The 22,099-nt window shown below is 35.6% G+C and overlaps 1 protein-coding gene and 1 long non-coding RNA gene across 4 annotated transcripts in view; one reads left to right on the forward strand and one right to left on the reverse strand.

Annotated features, from left to right (window-relative positions):
* Window positions 1–106: 106 nt before the first annotated feature.
* LOC131542500 (uncharacterized) lies at window positions 107–21,909 on the forward strand. Its single transcript, XR_009271719.1, has 4 exons — window positions 107–260; window positions 640–708; window positions 898–1,100; window positions 21,770–21,909. It is a non-coding gene; the product is annotated as an uncharacterized LOC131542500 (long non-coding RNA).
* The window catches only part of gli1 (GLI family zinc finger 1), a 71,590-nt gene continuing 52,291 nt past the window's right edge, over window positions 2,801–22,099 (reverse strand). For all 3 annotated transcript variants that reach the window (XM_058779239.1, XM_058779240.1, XM_058779241.1), the window contains 9 exons: window positions 21,754–21,952; window positions 19,728–19,842; window positions 17,320–17,427; window positions 17,062–17,199; window positions 15,180–15,329; window positions 14,926–15,090; window positions 12,391–12,627; window positions 10,566–10,872; window positions 2,801–7,036 (listed from right to left, as the gene is read on the reverse strand). In XM_058779239.1, coding sequence (XP_058635222.1) covers window positions 4,611–7,036; window positions 10,566–10,872; window positions 12,391–12,627; window positions 14,926–15,090; window positions 15,180–15,329; window positions 17,062–17,199; window positions 17,320–17,427; window positions 19,728–19,842; window positions 21,754–21,952 — 3,845 coding nt within the window. In that variant the 3' untranslated portion in view covers window positions 2,801–4,610. The remainder of the gene's footprint in view (window positions 7,037–10,565; window positions 10,873–12,390; window positions 12,628–14,925; window positions 15,091–15,179; window positions 15,330–17,061; window positions 17,200–17,319; window positions 17,428–19,727; window positions 19,843–21,753; window positions 21,953–22,099) is intronic.

Genomic DNA, 22,099 nt, shown 5'->3' on the forward strand with positions numbered 1-22,099 from the left:
ACTATCGATTTTATATATATATATATATATATATATATATATATACACGTTGTCTTGATTATGTCTTGTCTCGCGCCAAAAAAAAAAAAAAGCGCGGCAACGGATTCTGAGGGGAAAATATAACTTTATCTTAATTGTTGTTTTTACAACAGCGGGCGGATTTCTCCTTTTTGTCTGGAAAAAAACATCTTACAGACATTACAAGAAAACCCACAACACTAAATATTACCACAGGATGACCGAGATTTAAAAGAAAAATGGTTTGTATAGTTTACTTGGATATTTTGCTTAGCGTAAACGTCGTAAATTACGTGGCAAAGACTTACCCGTGATTTGTTGTTTCTTTAATACCAGGTTTTTGCAGTTATTTTAACGTGTTGTGTATACAGCTTTACAAAAATGCTGTCGACAAAACATTAGAGTGATATTAAAATGTAATACTAGCCTACAGTACTTATATTTCCATTGAGAAACATTAGCTACCATTCATGTACTATGGTTTTTACACAGTAGGCTACACTAACTAACAATGTATTATAATGGTAGTTTTTTTTTAATATATATATATATAAAGCGAATCCTGTGCATTTTAAAGGCATTTATCAAATTGCTAAGCTATGTTTGTTGTTTTGCAGTTAGGATGCCAACTGTTTGTTTATACAACCTTACAAAAATACTGCGTTGGTACCACAGTAATGATATCAGAAGGTAATAGTGCTTTAATTTCCATTGAGGAACAGAATGATTACCATATTGATGTACCATGGTATTTACATAGTACTCCAAGGTACTAACAATGCATGAACCATGGTAATTTTTAGTAGTGAATCCTGTGCATTTAAAAGGCACAATGCTAAGCTTGTGTTTGTTGTCTCTAATGGACATTTGTCTTTTCAGGGGCATAAAATAGAAGTTTTCAGGTGGAGAAAGCCAGAGAAAAGGAGAAGGGATGAGAGGTCACAGTCCTTTTGTCCAGGAGAGGAAAGGAGATGGAATGGGTCATAAACCTACACCCTGCTGTGGATCTTGGATGAGAGGAGTAAAGGAGGACACAAAGAAAAGCCTCATTCACCACTTCACCTCTGCCCCTGCAGATGATAGTAAGAAAGTGTTTTTTACATGAACGTTATAAACAAAGTACCATTGTCTTTTTATGCGCAGACAGAGAGTGCAGTTTGCTGTGTGCAATGAGCCTAAGAACAGTCAATAAGTGCAAGAATCTGGGCACCAAATGGTCCCAAACACCTCCGTACTCACTGTGGGACGCCCTAGGGTGGGGTGTCCCGTGGGGTTTCCAAGCACGCTCGAGTTTGGCAGGGGTTCAGAGAAGGAGCAAAGGGAGGAGTCTTCCTTAACAGCATATTAAACAGGAGTTAATTATATGCCAACCTTTGTGACAAAGAGAATAAAAAGCCTCGACTTGAATGGCGAACCAAGAAAAGAAAAGTCATTATGCTGGTTTCACTTCTTTACATGTGAAAACCTCAGCGCTTATTTTGCCATTTCCATTTGTATCAGCAACCTCAGCTCAGTAGATTGTGGCTTAAGTCAGGCTGTAGATCAGAGCGCTGTTAAACCTCTGCACTCTTTCTTTAGAAATCAACTCAATGCTACACTCTGCAGATGTTAATTATAGAACGACTAGTGCGTTTCCTATGCATTTGTTCAATGAGAATTGAGTGCATGTGGCAGTGAGGGTTTGGGGTTTCAAGAATTTACATGCATCACAAAATAAACATCATTTATTTTTGTTTAATGAATTAAACATTTTTAAGTAATAGCAAACTGATTTTTTTTGCAAAAATGCAAACAGTTTGAAAAATGACAACACGCAGAGGAATCATTCATGTTCATAGCACAAACAGTGCGGGACGGCTTCGATACTTGAGGTAACCCTAAGTATGAGGAAAAGTAAAGGGATCCTTGCCTGAGCAAAAACCACTAATGATGAAGGAGGGACAGCGCGAGATGAGAGATGGCTGACGGTGGTCAAATCAGGATGGAAGCAAGGTACAGAGCGAAAGGAAGAAGCGGAGACGATCAGTCAGTTATGAAGCAAATAGCAGATGGGAGACAGGGAGAATTGAGTCAGCGCAGTTGGCGATGGCGATGTCGAGGGCAGGTCTTCATTGGATTCATGCCGCACACAGCATTAGATCTGTGGGGCCAAGTCAGGGTACCAGGGACTGGGAGCCACAGCATTATAGACCCAAACACACACACACTGGCATGTAGTCCAGGAAAATCTTTCTTTTGATCTTTAATCAGGGACAGGGAAAGGGCAAGTATGGAGAGGATTAGCTTTGTCACAGAGATTTCAGTATTAGTGAGCAAAAATGTTCTCTTTGTAACTAAAGGAGGAGGGATCTAATATGCCATGTAACACAAACCCTGTGTGTGGCTTTCAAGACCTCACAAAGACCATGAGCTGTAGTTTTGACGCCATCTAGAGGACATTTGACATGTTTCTACCTGAAAAAATAAAATAAAGGCGGCATGGTTGAAGCATTCAAAAAGCACACAAATGCGTCATGCTGATGAGATAAAATGAAATAAAACATAAAAATACTTATTTCAGCTAGTTGCAACATTTCTCATTTTCATTTAATTTAACTTGATGTACTAAAATAACTAAATCTGCAATAAAATTTAATAAAAACAACATGACAAAACAAAACTACAAACTATAAATAAAAACTAATTAAAAATATAAATTAAAACTATAATAGTATCTCAGTGATACTAAACTAACAAGGCACAAAGAAACATAATACAGCACATAATTTTCTTCCATCACAGGCTCTGTTTATTTATAAACTGGTATAATATAGTACTTTTGTACAAAAATGTAGAAAACGGTACGCAAAAATATCACTTCCTTGTAAATAGATGAGATAAATGCTAATATCATAAATCTGTTACTACTTTATGAACTTTTGCCAGCAAAAAGGTTTGAGTGAACTGTGACAGATATAAAAACACACAGAAATGCAAAAACCACAAAATGTTTTTTTTTTTTTTCTTTAAAAAAGAGGAAATGATAAAAAAAAGAACATTGTTACATTTTTGCAGCAATATGGAAGCACATGACGTCTAGCAGTCTATGCAAATGATGTCTAGCAAATATCAAGAGTGGACTCGTCTCAGTGCCGGTCGTCTTTGGTATGCCACAGAAAGTGGAAACACTGGGATTTTTAAAGGATTGCAGCCCTCGATAACACTTAAATGATAAAATGATGCTTAAAACGAGTTAGGCACAATGTAGACAATGTGTTGAAATAACAGAGGACTTAAAACCAAAAAATAAAATACCTGCGCTGTATGTACCTTTCATACTATATGGAACCTTTAATTAAAATTCATCACTTCTCCTCAGCTCAGTGCTGTTGTCAGTGCAATGCATATGCATGCTAGCTTGGGTTACATAGCGCAGCGTAGACTAAAAGAAACCTTACAAAAACCACTCAGTGCCGTTACCCTTTAACGTATCTGTCTGAAAGCAGACTAGTCAAATAATCAGAAAACAAACACTAGAACTTTGTATTAATATTATGACTCAAAGGCTCCTGTCTAGACCTAGAGATAGTTAACAAAGCTTCAAAATACTGTTCTGTAATCTGCCATTATGACAGTTAGCGATGCGTTTTAGTGAGAACACTCTTTCTCCTAAGCCCAAAGTATATTCATGTACTCTTCACCCTCAGGTGTGCAGACACCTTCTTTTGCACTAATTAGTTGATCCACAAGGTGGCGACACTGGTTGTTTCACGGTAGAAAAAGAAACGAGATAGAATGACAAACTACTGGAGACGCAACAAGAATATAGACACCTGCTAGTTTAAAAGAGAACAAAGACGTTTGTTTTTATTGCTCATTACTTCTGTAGAGAAATAGCACAGACATCGGCAAAGATTAAACTGTCTAGTGCGCATGTGTCGGCCACCTGTGTTTTTGTGTGTTATACTTTGAAAGGCTATGCATTCTGCTGCACTCATACATTAAGTGTTTGTATACTTTGGGCTTCATACTGAGTTTATCCATCTGTCAGAGTGTTTCTATCTGACTGTCCATATATCTCATCTGTCGAGTTTTCTCAAACATGCCGTACCTGTGAGGAATCAAAGAGGCCACAATGGTCAAAAGGCACTTGAATCCTGTCATTACCAATACTTCTAGAGAACGTGCCAACCAGATTCTTCCTTTACACATTCGCTCACTTAGTATTTCAGTCTTCTTATGTAGAGTTCATGTGGCTTTTGTGCCAGTCCAAGTCTGTATATGTATCAAAAAGTAGATTTTCTTTATACTATCTTGCCACCATTTACAATCCAAAGCTTATATTTACATTTTAAACAAGATTTCCATCGTAAACAGTCTCACAGTAGTGACCGGAATGCCCCTTCAGTAATAGTCTTTAGGCCTCTGTGGTAATGTTCAGCAACATATTTTACACAATTACAAAACTATTATGCAAAATCTCTGAGAGCCCATGAAGGACACCAACAGTACTTGGCGTATGAGCAAGAAAAGGACGTCCAGAGGAACCTTTAGTGTTGAAAGGGCAATAGAGTCTACATGCTCACTTTGGCCCAATTATATGTATAAACACTTTAAGACAATGTGTTCAAATACTTGTTCTCCCCAGCAAGGGACGTCAACATTGAGGTCATGTCCCCAATTGCCATATTGGAAAGGCCACTTGGAAGGGTGATGGAGGTTTGGGGTGTGGTGAGACGGGAGGAGGTCTGAGAGGAGCACTGGTGGTGTCCAAGCGGTGGGTTTATTGGACTGTAAGATGAAGGTTCTGGGTCATCAATGATGGAAGCAAAGTCAATCTGAGCATTCTCCAAGTCCAGGTTTTCTAAGGCGTTGGACATGGGTGCAGGGTCCGAGTAGGCCATCGAGGTGGGCTTGGTACTAGGGTCTATCCCTGTCAGGTGCTGCTGGGCCAGGCATGGACCATCCTGAGTCTTCTCTATGTCGGGGTGCATGTGTATCTGGCCTGAGTAGTACATGGGGTTGTTGTTATTGGTGAAGTTTTCTGAATGCTGCTGCTGTTGCTGTTGTTGAACCGGTGGGAGACGGACTCCTCTTCTGGGACTGGTGGTGGAGTGGACCGGGCTCAGGTGAGTCGGGCTGCCCAGGTAAGCTCCACCTGTCTGCTGGGATAGGCTGTTTTGGCGACTCAGAGTCTTTCGTGCCTGAGGTGGTCGTGGCACCATATCCGGCCCGTAGCAGGATCCCTGGATCCCAGCTGAATGCTCCTTGATGGAACCGGGAACTCGATTTTGCGGTGGGCTCATCAAGTTCTGATTGGGGTAGCCTTGGTAGGAGCTCCCAGGATAAAGGTTCTGGTTAGCTGGTTGATGTCCTCCCATTTCCATGCCATCGGCCTTCCCAGAGAGACCATCGACTACTCTTTGCTCCTGCTGCTGTTCCCAAAGGAGCGCTTGTTGGGACTGCACATAATTCCTCACCATCATTTCCTTCATCTGATGCATTGGCGTCTGCGACCTACGGCTCTCCGCCAGTGCAAGATTTATCCCTCCACCGCTCGGGAACGATCCCGCCTGGCTCTGCTGTGGAAGAGCGACTTGTGCTGCCATCTGGCCATGATGGAAGTCACAGTTCGCATTGGAGGACCTGCCCATGATAGCCTGACCTGACTGTGGTGGATACGCCTGCATATTTGCATTATGCCGATGCTGGTGTAGAGGTTTAGTGTTCTGGCAGGAACTGGATCCTCCCATGGATGAATGGAACTGCTCTGGTTTTACAGTAACTCTTTGATGGCCAGGGTCAGATGTAGGGTCGTATACACCTTGTTGAGGATAGTGTTGTCCTTGCATGCTTGCACACTGGTACTGCATATCGGTTTGAGGGCTGTGGAGCTGGTTGGTCTGTCCCCAGGGTCCTGATCCATCACCCTGGCTGGGATAATGTGGACCGGAGGGGCTAAGCTGACAGTTGCTCATGCCGAACTCGGCTTGCTGTAGAAGACTGTTCGCAATGTCAGCCTGACCAATTATCCCAGTTGCACAGATCTCCTCACGCTGGTACGGACCTTGCATTTGAGACTGGTAGACTTGATCCATGCAACTCAGGCCTTCTTGTCCGGGAGACAGTTGACTTGCATTGTGAGGGTGGTTGCATTGTTGAGGTTGCTGGTAGCCCATGTAGGCTCGGTCTCCACCTTGGATCATGTTGCCTTGCTCTCTGCCTTCGGCAGTCCCATGAGGATCCATGGCCATGGCCTCCATCATGACATTTTCAGTGATGCTCGGAGGACGAGGCGAGTACATGTGCCTGCTTAGAGTGGCATCAGACCCGCACTGCTGCAGTGCATTGCGGCGACTCATAAGGGACACGTTGCTTAAGCTATTAAAGCGTTGCACCTTGGGTAAACCCTGCGGGTCGGCAAGAGAGCGTACAGGGTCGCTGGCGCGCCTCGTGTTGTTCCCGGGTGCCTGATGTGGATAGATCACTCCCGTGCCATATTCAGCATTAGCACTGTGCCTCCTCGTGCCGCCTTGCTGCAGAAACGGAGGAAGAGGTTGGCCATGGCATTCCCGTAGGAATCTTCCAGGGTTGCCAGGTTGGTCCATGTTGGGTAGCGGGGTTGGCGGTGGGCCGCCTGTTGCTGCTGCATATTTAGCTTTCAGACTATACTGCTGCGCAGGAGTCAGACTCGGTAGACCTGGCAACCCACCGGGGATATGATTCTGGCATGATCTGCCTCTTTGGCTGTTCTGAGGAGACAGCGGGTCGCCGGGAACATCGGTCCCCATTACGGACTGGCAGTGACCCACTTGAGACACATCACTGGAGCGTCTGCTTGATAGGTAGGGCGAGACCATAGACGAACGGCGGCTCACTGTGTAGGCAGAGCTGAGGCTGCTGGTGCCGCTGCCTCGCCGGTCGTTTGGTGGGCAGGGCATTCCCATTCCACTAACTCCACCCAGATCCGGGGCAGAAAGCTCCATTACACGCCGGTTGGAGAGCAAGGGTGAAGGCGCACACATGCCCATCATCTCTCCTGTTGGTGAAAGGAGCAGAGAAGGAAGTTAGTATGAGAATTATTCAATGGCAGATTTTCAGGAAAAGTATGGGCTTGATTACTATAAAACAAAGTAAAGACCTTAAATGCATACGATGCCTAATTAAAAACACATCTCTGCCATTTTTATTTGACCATCTAATTCTAGCACTCTCTATTCTAATTCTATTTTATCTATTTGTTGACTTGACCCTCTAACACTGGCACTCTCTATTAGTTTTCCAACTGCTTGTTTTCTTAAAAAAGGCCTCTAATATTAACCTTCTCTATTCTTTTTCTATTCTATCTACTTGTGTTTTATATATATATATATATATATATACACAGTGCCCTCCAAAAGTATTGGAACAGTGAAGACAAAATCGTTCTTTTAGCTGTGGAGTCAAGACATTTGCAAATATGATGAAAAGATGAATATGAGACAAAACTACAGAATGTCACATTTTATTATTAGCCGTTTCAACACATACATGTTTTACCAAATAAAAAGAACAGCACTTTTAGAGTTCATCCCACTCATTGATGTGAGCATAAGTATTGGGACAGTTGAAAATAAGGCAGATATAAAAGATTAAAAGCTATTGTTTAGTTGCAGATCCCTTGCGCACAATCACAGCAGTGAGTCTGTGACTTATAGACATCACCAGACTCTTGATCTCATCCCAGCCTTTAATGCAGCCAGTTCCAATTGTTTTGGGGAGTTTCTGCCTTTACTCTCCTCTCCAGCTGCTGAAATTCCTGTTCAATTGGATTTAAATCTGGAGATTGACTCGGGCAATCTAACACTTTCCATTTCTTTGCCCTTATAAACTCCTTGACTGAACTGGCAGGTGTTTTGGGTCATTGTCCTGATGCAATATGAAGCACTTCCCAATGAATCTGGTGGCATTTTCTTGAATATTGGTAGGCAAGATGGTTTTGTACCCTTCCAAATTCATTCTGCTGCTGTCATCATACATTAAGTGATCAGTAAAGTTGAGAGGTCTGTTCCACCTCCACCATGCTTTACAGACGAGGCTGTGTGCTTGGGATCATTGCAGTTCCCTTTTTTCTCCACATTTTTGCTTCCCATCACTTCGATAAAGGTTCATCTTTGTCTCATCGGTCCATAAACACAGCTCCAAAACTCTTCTGGTTCACCTTTGTGCTTTTTTGCAAACTCTAATCTTGCCTTTCTATTTCTGGAGCCGGTCAGAGGTTTGTATCTTGCCGTGTAGCATCTGTAATTCTGTGTCAGAGTCTCCTGAGGACAGTAGATTGTCAGAGCATCACCCAGCTTTCTGGAAGTTGTTGGTGATTTTACAGACACGTCTTTTAGGATTCATTTTCACAGCTTTTATGATTTGTCTGTCATCAACTACTGTTGTTTTCTCAGCCGATCAGGTCGTTGTTGTTTCCAAACTCTTGATTTCTTCATGCCCTTTGTTTTTGCTCGAGCTATAATTGACTTCCTCTTTTCTTTTAGCATCGAGATTGCTTGCTTTTCTCTTAAAGTCAGCTCCCTCGTCTTCATCCTGGTTTGTGTGCGTCATCATCGAATGCAAGATTCAGAATGCAGAAGTAATGGATATAACTGATATGACACATTCCCTGCTTTTAATATCTGAAGAAGTAATGCAACAGGACACAGCTGATCACTTAAAGACCTGCGAGGCAACTGTTCCAATACTTATGCTCACATTCATGAACTTCTCAGCTGGTAAAACATCTGTGTGTTGAATCACCCAAAAATAAAATGTGGCATTATGTCTCATATTCATCTTTTAATCATATTTGTAAATGTCTTGACTCCACAGCCAACAGAGTAATTTTGTCTTTACTGTTCCAATACTTTTGGAGGGCACTGTATATATATATATTAGTGCTGTCAAACGATCAATGGCGATTAATCACATCCAAAATAAAAGTTTTTGTTTACATAATATATACTGTATGTGTATACTGTGTATGTTTATTATTATATATATATTAAAACCTTGCTGTACTGCGTTAGGCTAACTGAGACTTGTCATAGCGCTTGCATATTATTGCTCTTTTGTTGATTTTAATTGCTTCTACTGTCATTTGCTTTGATAAAAGTGTCTGCTAAATGACTAAATGTAAATATAATTAATAAATGTAAATTTAACTTTAATCTGAAAGCACAGTTCAGGTGACCTAGCATAATAAATGTTTATTTTTTATGCATAAAAATAACTTAAAAAAAATTAAATGTATAAAAAGAAATAACCTGCACATTTAAAAAAAAAAAAAAACAAACAACAAAAAAAAACATTAATGCAACAATAAATTGCAATTAGCGTTTATAGGTTTTTGTTTGTTTGTTTGTTTTAGCCACAGTTTTTGTCTTACAGCAAAAACAAGCATTTTTATAAAAAAATAACTGCAATAAATTGTGATCAGTGTTTTTTGATTTGTACAGTTTACTGTTTTTTTGTCTGTCCATTGACAAAAACAACCTGCAAATGTTTTAGAATAAATTAATGCAAAAATACATGGCAATCAGTATTTGTAGTGTTTTTTTTGTTTGTTTTTTTTTCAGCTGCAGCCTGCAACCTTTTCTTTCTAATAAATTAATTGCAATAATTATTGTGATCAGGGTTAATTTTACAGTTTTTTGTTTTTTACAGTCATAGATTAGATAGTATTTAGACCTGCAAATGTTTTATAATAAATTGCAATCACTGTTTGTACAGTTTGTTAGTAATAGTTTTTGTTTAACAACAAAAACAACATGCAATTTTGTAATGATAAATTAATTGCAATAATTAGTGTTAATTTTTATTTTTTACTCATAATTTTTGTCCTTTGACAAAAATATCCTGCAAATTTTGTCACATCATATTTACTGATTTAAGTCAATTTTTCTCTCTAAAATTACATCTAATTTTAGTAGATGAAAATAGCATTTCACAAATTCTGATGAGCCCAAAACTTCAAATTCACTTGTGTAATTGTATCATTGTGTGCAGATTGTTATATGTGATCCTGGCCCACAAAACCAGTCATAAGGGTCAATTTTTGGAAATTGAGATTTATACATCATCTGAAAGCTGAATAAATAAGCTTTCCATTGATGTATGGATTGTCCATTGATTTGTTATGATATGACAATATTTGGCCGAGACACAACTATTTGAAAATCTGGAATCTGAGGGTGCAAAAAAAAAATCAAAATATTGAGAAAATCGCCTTTAAAGTTGTCCAAATGAAGTTCTTAGCAATGCATATTACTAGTTAGTTTTGATATATTTACGGTAGGAAATTTACAAAGTATCTTCATGGAACATGATCTTTACTTAATATCCTAATGATTTTTGGCATAAAATAAAAATCAATAATTTATCTCACATAGCATTAAACTGCTTTAGCATCATTATGATGCACATTTTTTATCTAATATTTGTTATTGTTGATGAAATCAAAATACCATTTGCCAACAAAAATTTTCACCAGATTGGCATTGATTGCAAACAAAGAACAAGAGCTTGTTTGCTTAGTCTTTTACCTGAGAGAGCCGGCAGTTTATTCCCTGCGCTCCGCCCAGGTGGTGTTGGCCGGCGAATTTGCTTCAGTTTGTCGATCTTTAGGTTCTCCAACCTCTTCAAGGCCTGAACAGACATGCACATTCCCCCCGACCCGCCGCCGGACTCGGCCACGCCGGTGTTCCCGCTCTCCTCCTGTGTGGTCAGGTCCTCCAGACTCCCCGCCGCATTGAGGTTCATCTCCACACCGCTGTCGTTGTTGTTGGCGCTCCCGAGTGGAGAACGTTCGCTACTACAGGATGACTGGCCGCCAGGACTTGGCTGGGATTTCTAGAAATGATTCAAGACATATTGTAGTTATTATGCACACAGTTACCCATTACAATGGATCAGGCCCGGCTCCAGAATCAAATCACTGAGGGTGTTTCTTAAATTAGTGAGGGTGCTATACACACACACACACACAGTAAAAAATCCAACTTTCGAAAAGTTCTACTAACCAATGTAAAGAAGTAGCCTGAACAAAGAACTGTTAATAGGAGAAGTCAGTTTAATTTTTTGTGTGAACTGAACAAAAATACTCTAAATATGTCGATAGCAAAAGTTGTTTTGTTTACCTTACTTAGATTCTCAAGTATTTGTTCACAACATATCCAAATGTTCTCCCAACTTTTCAAATTGAGTCATCTGAACAAACAATTTTACATTGAACAATATTGCACAAGTTCCCAGCATGCATTGCAGCTTGAAAACATTTTATGTTAATTATTATTAAAATATTATCATTGTTTTAAAACTTATGCTGCTGTCGCTGTCAGTTAGCTCTCATGTGGATCAGAGTTCATATTTTTACTGATTTAACATTTGTTGATCCACACCATGGTTGAGAATCGTGTGCTGAGGTATATGTGCATCTGATTGCAATTTGTTTAATACATTTGTCTGTCAGTATAGATGCTTGCCTTTAGTTATAAGAGGCAAATACTACCCATGTTATGTAGAAGGCTTTGAAAATAAACATAAATCTAAAAGAAAGAGGATTATTAAAAAAGATTAAGATTGCTAAATGCTAAACATCTTTGGTTGCTCTGACAGATCTTTTAACACTCAGTAGACTGACTTTTATTCATTAATTGAACTAAAGTTTTTAAGTTGCCGGTTGCTAGTTGAGTTAATTAAGTTGAGTGCGATAGGTTACCTTATTTTTTTTTAGTTTTTACAGTGTATATATATACAGTATATACTGTCATGAATGGGAATATACTTCAGAGATGTTTTACTCATAAGAATTTCTAGGGGTGCTGTTAATTGTGGCCAATGTGTATTAGAGAAAAACAGTTATTTTATAATGATATTTCCCCTCATTTTAAATTCTTATTATCCAATGAAAGGTTAGATTTTTGTGAATTTTGTAAATAAAAGATCAAAAGGATTAACAAGCAGATTAATTTTCACAGCCTTCTTTGATCATATTTACCAAGGGTGCCAATATTTTTGGCCATGACTGTATATACAGTATATATATATATATGGCACTTTATTATAATGAGGTGATTCACAAAACCTGAACAAAAACACGATTTGAGCGGTGAGTGGATTCTAACTTAAACGCCTCTGATTCAAGAAATCAACAGATGTGTCTGTGATTGGCTACATTGCTCAACGCTGCAAAAACACGTTGAAATAGAAATCGATCTCCAGAGAGCAAACCATAACGCACTGGATAGTTTGCCAAATCCGCAATAAAATGGCATTAATATAGCTTTAACTGAGGGTGCTTTTGATTTCGTTTGAGAACCGGGCCTGCAGTGGATAGTCAAGAGAAAAAGAGGGCAAAGCTTGTCTTACCAGTGCGGTTTCTGGAGCGAGTAATTTGCAGTCCTCTCTGCTTCTCTCCTCTTTTTCTATCAGAAGTTCAGAGCTCTGACCTGCAGGGTTCAGACCCAGAGGACGTGGTCCGGTGTCTCCACGGTGCTTTTTAGTGATGTGAGCCTCGGGTCCGTGTACCGTCTTCACGTGCTTCCTCAGAGAGCTCGGGTCGGTGTAGCGCTTCGTACAGCCGGGGATCTTACAAACGTACGGTTTCTAAAAGACAGAAACAGGAGAGCGTGGTTGGCATGCAATCTGCAGCTATAGCCAAACGTTTGGAAACAAAGCTAAATTTATGCATTGTTAACTACAGGCTTATTGCTTTTTTCAGGTCATGTGGTGAATTAATTCAATAAAGAATGTCAGGTTAGACTGCATTAAATGTATTGAGGCGTACATTGCAATAAAACAGAAATGCTGTTTAGAAGTGCTTTTAAAACCTTTTTCTGTATTTGTATGTATGGAAAAAGAAAAGCAATAAATAATAATAAAAAAAAAAAAAAAAAAATTGGATGAAGAGATATTTAAAAAATATATAGTAATAATAAAAAAAAAATAAAGCAGTGCAACTAATTAAAATATTTATAATGAACCTCAAAGGTTGTCGCAACTACATTATAAAAGACAATAAGCAAAAGAAAAACCTTGTTTATTTTTATATATTATATATTTTTATAATAAATAGGAATTATTTTTTTTGTACAGTTTTTGTTTTTAGCCATAGATTTTGTCCTTTGACAATAAATAAGCTATTTTATTTTATAATAAATTAATGCAATCATAAATTGCAATTTTCTTGGCTGATTCCGATTTTTTTGGAAGTGTGACCTGTCGATACGTCTAAGAACTATAATATACAGCATATGCAAACAAAAATCTATACTTTTTTATCAATGCAAAAAATTATTTACATAATAAAAGACATTTTCAAACATTTGGGCTAAGTTACAGATGTTCTCTCACTTAAACAACTCTCAAAATAAAGTGCTCTGTGACTAGAAAGAGATAGAAATAACAATTAACTGAAAATGAGTTGCTGTATATAACAAAACAGATGTCATTTCCCACTGTGTTTATAAACGGTCATTTTTCCCTTATTATATGTGTCATCTTTCACATCAAATTCTTACATTGTTTTAATTAATTCAGTTATAAAAATAAGAAACTGTAGAGTTGTTACCATTCAAATGAAATCAGTATCAACAAACTCCATCTTTTCACTGCAGGAAACACAGAAGCTGCATCTGAAGTGGCATTAGATGTATTTACACAGACTGTTTGACGAAGCTGAGAGGAGCCATAAATGCATTTACACTGCAAAAATTTCAAATTTTATAACATGTTTTAAATGTATTTTTTTAAACATACAAATAAGAAATTTTGGGGAAAATGCAATGATGATTTTAAATATGAAATCAAGCCACCAGTAGGTGGCGGCAGATGACTCTTTAAATGAGTGAGTCATTTAATCATTCATTCAACCGATTCATTCAAACGGCTGATTCATTCAGAAACGAAGCAAGTGACAGTTTTAATGAATCATTGACTCACTCGATTCGTTCAAAAATGTGGATTCATTTAGTAACGAAACACCGCTGTGTTGCTCAGAGACACAAAACTCTGCTGTTGCTTTGATTGGAACTAATTTTGCAAAAATAGTCAATATTATGTCTAAAATATAAGTCACTAATTTTAACTTACTGTTTATTGAACTATTATTATATAAAATCAGTGTCACATTGCAATCGCGTTGATATTGCAAACATCTTGGTCGTGTCATGCTGCTTACCTAAATCATATATTTTCAATATCTTTTTTTTTTCTATCGCGGTATGCATCTATAACTTTCTGTGAGTTACTCTGTGAGTGTCGGTGCCTACATTTGTTTTGACTGCACGAGTCATAATAATTGCATTCAATATTCAATAATAATTCACAGTTTTTGTACAGTTTTTTTTCTTGTTTTAGTCATAGTTTTTGTCCTTTGACAAACATTTTTTGCAATTTTTCCTTAATAACTGCATTCAATATTCAATAATAATTCACAGTTTTTGCAAAGTTTTTTTTTGTTTGTTTAAGTCAGTTTTTGACCTTTGACAATAAATAAGCAATTTTATTTTATAATAAATTAATGCAATAATAAATTGCAATCAGTAATGGGTCAAAAATGACCCATTTTTTAAGCCAAAAATCATTAGGATATTAAGTAAAGATCGTGTTCCATGAAGATATTTTGTAAATTTCCTACCGTAAATATATCAAAACTTCATTTTTGATTAGTAATATGCATTGCTAAGAACTTAATTTGAACAACTTTAAAGGTGATTTTCTCAATAATTAGATTTTTTTGCACCCTCAGATTCCAGATTTTCAAATAGTTGCATCTCAGCCAAATATTGTCCGATCCTAACAAACCATATCAATGGACTCTTAGGACTGGTTTTGTGGTCCAGGGTCACATATGCATATGCATATTTTATTTTTAGTTTAAATTTATTTCGTGCATGAGTTTACCTCATTGGAGTGTGTTCGATTCTGGTGCTTTGCGCGGTCTGATGCATTGGAGAAAGCCTTGTTGCAGCCCTCGTGTTCACACACATACGGTTTCTCGCCGGTGTGCGAGCGCAGATGAGTCTTCAGGTTCTCCAGACGCGAGTATGCTTTATTACAGCCTTCAAACTGATACGCACAAACAGAAACATTTACGTTACATTGTTGTCAAGAAGGATCAAACACAGATATGACTGACTGTCAGAGAGTGTATTCACAGTGCACTTGTGAGGTTTCTCTCCTGTGTGTCTGCGCATGTGGACCACTAGCATGTACTGGGCCTTAAAGGGCCGCTGCTCTCGAGAACAGTCCTTCCAGTGACACACAAACTCCTTCTTCTCGCCGTGGATGTGCTCGTTATTGATGTGCTGTACAGAAAATCAGAGGAAAATCAGATTAACAGACAACAGATCCAAAAAGTTGTTGGTGCCAGTGTTATTTTACTATTTTGTATGTATTATAGTATTTATTAATATTTTCAATTAGCTTTTTTTCAGTTTTCAATTTTAGTTTAAATTTGAGTAATTTTGTTATGTGCTCTTGTCATTTTATTAGCTTTTTATATTTCTATTTTTTAATTTCATTTCACTATTATAGTATTTATTCATATTTTGAATTACCTTTTATTTTTATATTTTCATTTTTAAATGTAATTAATTTTAGTAATTTTGTAATTTTGTTATGTGTTTCAGTCTTTTTTTTTAGCCTTTATATATATATATATATATATATATATATATATATATATATGGAAGAGTTCATTTGCAAAAACAGATAACTCCGTTTTTAACAATTTTCAAAAATCATGTTTTTTCATTGTATATTCACCAGTTAATCTCAATCATTATATTATTAATAATAATAAATTGCAGTGTTTGTACAGTTTTTCTTCTTTTTTGTTTAAGTCAGTTTTTGACCTTTGACAATAAATAAGCAATTTTATTTTATAATAAATTAATGCAATAATAAATTGCAATCAGTGCTATTTTTTACAGCATTTTATGTAATTTTTTTCACTGTATGGGTCAAAAATGATAATTTTTTTTAAGCCAAAAATCATTAGGATATTAAGTAAAGATCGTGTTCCATGAAGATATTTTGTAAATTTCCTACCGTAAATATATCAAAACTTCATTTTTGATTAGTAATATGCATTGCTAAGAACTTCATTTGAACAACTTTAAAGATGATTTTCTCAATATTTAGATTTGTTATGTTTTACCTAATCAAAATAACCCAAAAAATACAGCTAACTAACACAAAACACAATAAAAACATGATAACATAATACAAAAAAACATGATTTTATCTGTTTTTGCAAATAAACTCTTCTTATATATATATATATATATATATATATATATTCTGTTTAACTTTATTTTATTTCAGTTTAAAATTATAGTATTTATTAATATTCTGAATTAGCTTTTATTTTTATATTCTCAGTTTTCAATTTAATATAATTTTAATATGAGTCATTTTGTTGTTTGCTCGCCATTTTTATTAGCTTTTTACATTTTACATACAGTATATTTATTTATATTTTTTACTCATTTTTATGTTATTTTATAGCTTTTATTTTTATATTTTCAGTTTTCAATATAATTTTAGTTTAAGTTTTAGTAATATTTTTACTTGCACTTAAACTTATTCATTTAATTTTCTATTTACGTTTTGCAAGTTTAAGTTTTTCATCTATTTATATTTAATTTTTATTTTATTTCAGCTTTATTCCATTTACCTTTTTCATTTTTTGTAATAGTGTTGTTAACAATAACAACTGCCTGGTGCAACGTGCCATTTTTGAATCTTAATGCAAAAACAAATGAGACTTCAGAGCTTCGGCAGAAGAGAAAATTATTAGCGAACGAAGGGTTAAATTTCCTTCTGTTTATTGCATAAATCTATCGTATGACTTCAGAAATCTCGCTATATACCATAAAAGTCATGCATACTACTGTTTATGATGATGTTTACTAGAAACTATTCCTTTTACGAAGACGAAGTGGTTTTTGTGAACCAAAATAACAGCATCCAGGTTTGAAATGATGCCGGTGAGTAAATGACTCTTTGAAACGAATCTCTTTTTCTCTGTCTTACATGCACGAGTTGCTCCTGAGTGTCGAACTCTTTGCTGCAGCTCTCCCAGTGGCAGTTGGTCTCGTAAATGGCCTCTGGTTCAGGTTTCTCCTCCTTATCAAGATCATCTCTGCCTTCCAGTAAACCCAGAAGAGGATCCTGCAGAGCACAGCGCAGGAGCTCATGTCAGAAGAACATAAACATGGACCCATTACTGCAACCAAAATCTGGAGGATGTGAATCCATTAGTCGAGCATTAGACAATGTTTTGAAGATAACCTGGGTTCCAGTTGAGGATGGACTCGCCACGTCTCCCTCCGAATGCTCCTCCAGGTTCTTGATGTTAATGCTGTCCATCACGCTGCCCAGAACAGGCTCGGTCTTCAGCTGAAGACACACACGGCAGGGATATTATCATTAACTAAAACTAAAACTATTAAAACATTTTGTTAATTGAAATAAAGCTAAAATAAAATAAATATTAGATGAAAAACGTATTTCTAATTTTCATTTAGATTAAGATGAAGCACAAAAATGACTAACTGAATAAAATGATAAAATTGCTAAAGCGGAAATAAAATCAAACCTAAATAGTAATGTTTACAAAAAACAAAAACAAAAAACATAAAATGACCAATTTCCATTTTAAGTTACTAAATAATTTTTTTATTTATTTATCTATTTTATAAAATAAATAAATGACTAAATAAATAAATAAAAACTAAAATTTAACTAAAACTGAAAAAAAATCAAACCTAAATATTAGGATAAAAGAAACTAATAAAAATGACGAAAGCACATAAAGTTATACATTTTTGTTAAGTTTAAGTTGAAGCACTAAAATGACTAATTGGAAATAAAACAAATAAAAACTAAAAATGACAAAAGCACATAACAAAATTATTAAGCACTAATTACTAATAAGCACTAAAATTACTGGAACTGGAAATATAATAAATAAAGACTATTAGTTGAAATAAAGCTAAAATAAAATAAATATTAGTTAACTGAATAAAATGATAAAATTATATAAAATTAAATTTCTAAAGCGGAAATAAAATCAAACCTAAATAGTAATGTTTAAAAATAAAAATAAAATGACCAATTTCCATTTTAAGTTACTAAATACAATTTTACAAAATAAATAAATGACTAAATAAATAAATAAAAACTAAAATTGAACTAAAACTGAAAAAAATAAAAATCAAACCCAAATAGTACTATTAAAAAAAAATAATAATAATCAGGCAAAATCACACATTACAAATTGTCATTTAGTTTAAGTTAAAAACTAAAATTACTAACTGGAAAAAAATTAAAAACTACATTTAGACTAAAACTGAAATAAAAATAAATCAAATAGTATGATTAAAAAAAGATTCAAAAATGGCAAAAACATAATAGTACTTTTTCATTTATTTTAAATTAAGCACTAAAATTACTAACTGGGGGAAAAAAACTAAATATGAACTAAAACTGAAATAAACCTATATCAAACCTAAATAGGATTTTAAAAAGAAACAAACTAAATGAAAATTAGAAACTTTGTTTTTGCTATTTTTATTAAAGGTGAAGCACTAAAATTACTAACTAGAAAAACTAAACTAAATTTGAAACTAAAACTGAAATAAAAATAAATCAAACCTAAATATTAAGATAAAAAAAAAAAAACTAATAAAAATGACAAAAGCACATTTTTGTTAAGTTTAAGCTGAAGCACTAAAATGACTAATTGGAAAACACATAACAAAATTACTAAGCACTAATTACTAATAAGCACTAAAATTACTAACTGGAAATATAATAAATAAAGACTAAAACTGAACTAACACTGAAATAAAAAGTTAAACCTAAATAGTGAAATATCAATAAAATAAATGTCAGAAGTGCATAACAAATTACTAAAAATGGAACTCAAATTAAAATGAAAACAAACAATAAAAACAGCTAATTTAAAACAAAGTATCTATTTACACTAACTCTGCCCACCAATGTGTGACATCACATCAGAAAGGCATTTCTTTTCAATAAAAATGAAGGAAATAATCAAAACGTTGAATATAAAGTATCGGGTAGGTGTAGGTTGGGCTTTATTATCCCAATGCATCCATTTAATTATTTGAATTTATTAATAATTTAAAATTATAATACGTTATTATTACGTACTGCTTTATAATGTACTACATGTACTAAAATGTTTTTAAATAGAAAAAGTACTCTGTGATTGGTTTTCGGTCCTTTATATTAAACTATACATACATGATTCTGTTTTGTTTCTAATAGTTTAAGAATCTTAATTAATTATATATGTGGTTTATAAACATTATTTTAAACATTATGCACTTTTTTCAAAGATAGTCCCGTTATTTTATTGCTCTGAAGAAACGTGCATTAGTAATATTTTGCTCGATGCGCCCTCTTGTGGCCTCAAGAGAGAAGCCAAAACTCCCCCCCCCCCCAACTGAAATTATGCTTTTTAAATTTGAATTTTGATAATATTTAAGTACAAAATTCGAATTTAGTTTTTCAGCCATTTTGACAGCCCTAATAAGTAGTATATATATATATATAGGAGAAAATCTTGCTATTTACACTTAGTGCACATAGCCACTGCCAATTTAAAATATTAACAAAAACTATAATAATATATAAATGATGTTAAATAAGGAGAGAGCGAGGGGACTCACGTGTGTGTGTTTGGCCGGAGCGTGGAGTCTGGGGCACGATGCAGCGAGAGAGCTGTACATGTTTCCCTGCGGTCTGCAAGGGTAGTTCATGGAGCTGGAGAAACCCAACGAAGGACTGAAAACACAAACAACCCATATTATAAATATTATAAACCTGAGAAGAGATGATGCCAACCCCCCAGAGGACCTCAGATGATGCCAACCAACAAACAACATGCAAAACTACCAAACTTTGCTATAAGTTTAAATCGCAGCATACAATCATTGCAGTTAATAGTGTTCACCATCATTACATCATTAACTAACTGCATGAATTTTACTGTACATTTCTGCCATATGGACTTGACACAGTCAGCACTGATAAACTGCTACTAAATATAATGTAGAAACGTTCAAATAGAAACTTCAATTTTCTGTAAAGCTGCTTTGCAACAATTTGTATCGTGAAAAGCGCTATTCAAATAAACTCGAATTGGATATTAATGGATCAGAATCAGCTGCGTTCTTGAGGAATATCCAGGGTTCCTACGCGGTTTGGAAAAGTATGGAATTTAAGTCATTTCCACGTCTGGAAAAGTATGGAAAAAAGAAAGCATATTTGCATTTCCAGACTTTTGCCCCCGCTTTTAGGTTTTTATAATAGAAGATTAAGAATTTAATGAAAACAGGTTTATCATACAAGAAGTGTGTTTTCATGGCAGCTGTTTAGTGATTGTTAAACATGGCTGAATGAATTCAAGGTGCACTTTTTAATTATGCAAAATGTTTTGCGTTTTGGGTTTCTCCTCACGATATTCTTTGCACCGTATGACACCCTCGAGGACCTTTGCAAAATTAAAAAATTTACAGACTTTTATGTGTGCATGAGAAACCATTAAACTTAGCATATAGGACAATGCACACAGAGCCACCGATTGTGTCTTGACCACCACAGAATATGCGCTAAGGCCTTGAAATATGGCATACTGCCCCAACGAAAGCCACATTTTGAACATCTTTTTTTTTTACAATACCAGTCTTTTTTTTTTTTTTTATATATAGACCCTTGAACTTGGCAAATAGGACAATGCACATATCTGTATTATGCTGTTAGCCCATTTCATGTCATGGTTTTCTCATGTGCTAAATTGGACATTAGGTATTAGATATTAGAGGTACTACCATAATAAGGAAAGTCAGATTTTGAGCAAGTAGATCTCTATTAATTCATGTGCATCCATGCTCTCGCTTTATTCACAGTAAGATGGCAGTGATGCACAAAGGAAATAGGTTATATAAAACTAGAAATTGTAATGTGTAAGCATTGCAAAAAATCCCTTGTGCATGTGAATAGTTTCTGGAGGGCACAAAAAAAGATTTCTGTGTGCATGCAAAAGTCACTTTTTGAGAAAATCAATGTAAAAAACCCTGAAAAAATAACAAAAATATTTACAGATGACTATAATATATGTGACCCTGGACCACAAAACCAGTCATAAGGGTCATTTGAAATTGAGATTTATACATCATCTGAAAGCTTTCCATTGATGTATGGTTTGTTAGGATCGGACAATATTTGGCTGAGATGCAACTATTTGAAAATCTGGAATCTGAGGGAGCAAAAAATCAAAATATTGAGAAAATCACCTTTAAAGTTGTTCAAATGAAGTTCTTAGCAATGCATATTACTAATTTAAAATGAAGTTTTGATATATTTATGGTAAGAAATGTACAAAATATCTTCATGGAACATGATCTTTACTTAATATCCTAATGATTTTCAGCATAAAAGAAAAATGTATAATTTTGACCCATACAATGCATTGTTGGCTATTTCTACAAATATAGCTGTGCTGCTTATGACTGCTTTTGTGCTGCAGAGACCAGAGCTGAAAATAGTGCTGTGTGAACCATTTATGTTAAATATGGTCTAAAATAAGATCTACTGAGAGGCTTGGAAATTTGATTATGGAATTTTGAAATGGAACATGTGTAGGAGCCGTGGGAATATGAGTGTGTAAATGAAGTGTTAATGATGAATCTCCACCTCATGCTGCCCACAGACAGATGTCCATACGAGCTGGCAGCGTTCGGCCCGCAGCGCGAGTTCACAAACGCCACCAGAGAGTTGGGCGAGGTGCGGATGACCGTCTGCAGGTCCACACTGGCATCGGACAGCGGCGAGATGGACAGCGCACGCTTCTTACTCAACTTCAGCATGGAGCGAGGCGTCGAGAAACAAGACGCTGCCGGACACAGATAAAGATCACATTCAACATTCATGATTTTAAAACACTTTAGAGTGAGGTTCAGTTAGTTAGCATGCGATAGATATCATCAACTAACACTGAGCAATTTTATTGCATTTTAAATTAAAATTGTGAATAAACATG

The sequence above is a fragment of the Onychostoma macrolepis genome, chromosome 06 (assembly GCF_012432095.1).
Source record: "Onychostoma macrolepis isolate SWU-2019 chromosome 06, ASM1243209v1, whole genome shotgun sequence".
Lineage (NCBI taxonomy): Eukaryota > Metazoa > Chordata > Actinopteri > Cypriniformes > Cyprinidae > Onychostoma > Onychostoma macrolepis.